General features: G+C 40.8%; 1 protein-coding gene across 1 annotated transcript in view; it reads left to right on the forward strand.

Moving 5' to 3' along the window:
• Window positions 1-802: 802 nt before the first annotated feature.
• Window positions 803-2,321, forward strand: part of LOC105457711 — a 6,189-nt gene continuing 4,670 nt past the window's right edge. The window contains exons 1-3 of the mRNA XM_011702550.1: window positions 803-1,452; window positions 1,522-1,856; window positions 1,939-2,273. Of these exons, the coding sequence (XP_011700852.1) occupies window positions 803-1,452; window positions 1,522-1,856; window positions 1,939-2,273 (1,320 nt within the window). The remainder of the gene's footprint in view (window positions 1,453-1,521; window positions 1,857-1,938; window positions 2,274-2,321) is intronic.

The following is a 2,321-nucleotide window of genomic DNA, read 5'->3' on the forward strand; positions in this document are numbered from 1 at the left end:
GAGGAGATGCTGAATGATTTCGAAGATTCACGACAGCACTTAAGACATGAAGCGAAAAGACAAATTGAAAAGGTCCAGCAAGAAAATCGAAGGCAATATAATCTACGCCGTAAACATCCTAATAAATACAGGCTCAACGATTTAGTAGCCATTAAACGCACGCAGTTTAGACCAGGTTTAAAGCTGAAATCGAATTATCTTCCATGTATGCGACCCATACCGCATTACCAAAGTCAAACCCAACGACACCTATGACGTTATAAAAGAAGGAGATCAGGAGGGACCTTTGAGGACGACTACGTGCGCAGAGTACTTGAAAAGATGGGCGGAGGAAAATGATTTTGCCTCATCTGGGACAGATGACCTATCAGGAATGGCCGAGTTGTAGGGTCGACGGCTCCACCGCGATCTACATTATCGATTTGGTATCGAAAAAAAGACTTAAGAGAGGGCGCGCAAGAAGCGGGCACGAGTAAGAGTCAGTCGAGAATAAGTTTCGATGAACACACACATGTATTTTGGTTTTACTTGAATAAATATTTGTAATCAGTATTTAACGAGCAAGTACTACCCTACAGTATTTGGGGACTCAGCCGGAATAAATTCGAGTATAGGTGTTAAGAAGAGCAGTACTCTGTGAAAGAGATTATACACACGGAGGGCAAAAGGACGACAACGATGAAGGAATTGATTCGAGAAGACCTTGCAAAGTCTGTATTCAAGGAGAAAGACGATCTCAGCGGTACGATACCGATAGCAGAGCACATTACACCAGGTGGGGATTAATATTAGAATCGTAGCGATGGAAAGACTTGGTCAGGTTAAGATAATAGCAAACAATCTCAAGACGAGCTCGAAAAAGGCGGTGCAAGCGCTACACAGATTCGTTTTTGAGCAAGATGGTGATAGAAGTAATCGGAAACGGCTACGAGAATTCATAGGCTTCCCATTCGCTACAGATTCGGATGAGTACAAAACAAAGATTGCGTACGTAGAAGCTAACCTTAGCTGGGCAGACTTAGTATCGGTGTGTAATGTTTTAGCGGTCGAGTATGCTGGAACAAAAAGGGAATTAAGCCAGCGCATATGTAATGCCCTGATTAACCTTAATTCGCTCAATGCCATTAGCGAATCGAATAGAGAAGAAAATGCAGAGGTTGACGACGTGCAAAATAAGGAATCGAGTGAAGACGAGGAAGACAAAGGACGGCAAAAGAAAAAAGACGAAAGAGGAAACAAAGACGAAGAGGGCGAAGACGAAGAGGACGAAGATGAAGAGGGCGAAAATGAAGAGGATAGGTTAGTCGGAGCAGCTGTCAGATCGACTAAAGCTAAATTTACTATGACGTTCAGAGATGTGGAAGATTCTATAAGACATTACGACGGAGATGACAAATACCCGGTGGAACGCTGGATAATGGATATCGAGGAATCAGCCGAATTGTTTGGTTGGTCAGACATACAAAAGTTGATATTTGCAAAAAAATCGCTGAAGGGATTAGCGAAATTATTCATTTAAAGTGAAAGAGGGTTGACATCATGGAAGAAGTTAAAGAAAGCTCTTAAGGATGAATTCAGCCATAAAATGAATAGTGCTGAATTACACAAGGCGCTAAGTAAGAGAAGAATGAAGAAGGATGAATCGGTACAGGCTTATTATCTAGCTTTGAAAGAAATAGCTAGTAGAGGTGACATCGAAAACGAGGCATTATATCATTACGTTATAGATGGTATAGATGATAATACGGCCAATAAAAGTATTTTGTACGGAGCAAAAAATGCAAAGGAGTTTAAGGAAAAGTTAAAGGTGTACGAAAAAATGAATGAAAAAATGAAAGCTAGGATTCCGGTCGTCAGTAAATCCTAATGCACCTGCAAATAAAAAAACGAAGTCAAAAGAGAAAGAAGAGGTACGCTGCTACAATTGCGGTGAATTAGGCCACAGATCGACTGAGTGTGAATCTAAGAGCAAAGGCGTGAAATGTTTCAACTGCAATGAGTTTGGTCACAAGGCTTTTGAATGTAAAAAAGAGAAAGTAAAAGGGAAGAAAGAAGAAGGAGTATCAACAAAGACCGAGTCAGTAAGCAATTTGAACGCGCCGAGAAGGATGTACAAGATGATTGAGTTACGGAATGAAAAATTGAATGCTCTAATTGATACGGGCAGTCAAGTTAACATTATTAGCGAGAACGCGTATAAAAGGATTGGCTCACCGAAATTAACTAAATCTACGCTGTGCTTTTCAGGATTCGGAAGAAATGAAGTAGAGCCTGTAGGATATTTTGAAGACATAATTTCTATTGATGGCGAACACTTCTCC

The sequence above is a fragment of the Wasmannia auropunctata genome, unplaced genomic scaffold (genome assembly GCF_000956235.1).
Source record: "Wasmannia auropunctata unplaced genomic scaffold, wasmannia.A_1.0 LD336103.1, whole genome shotgun sequence".
In the NCBI taxonomy this organism is placed as follows: Eukaryota; Metazoa; Arthropoda; class Insecta; order Hymenoptera; family Formicidae; genus Wasmannia; species Wasmannia auropunctata.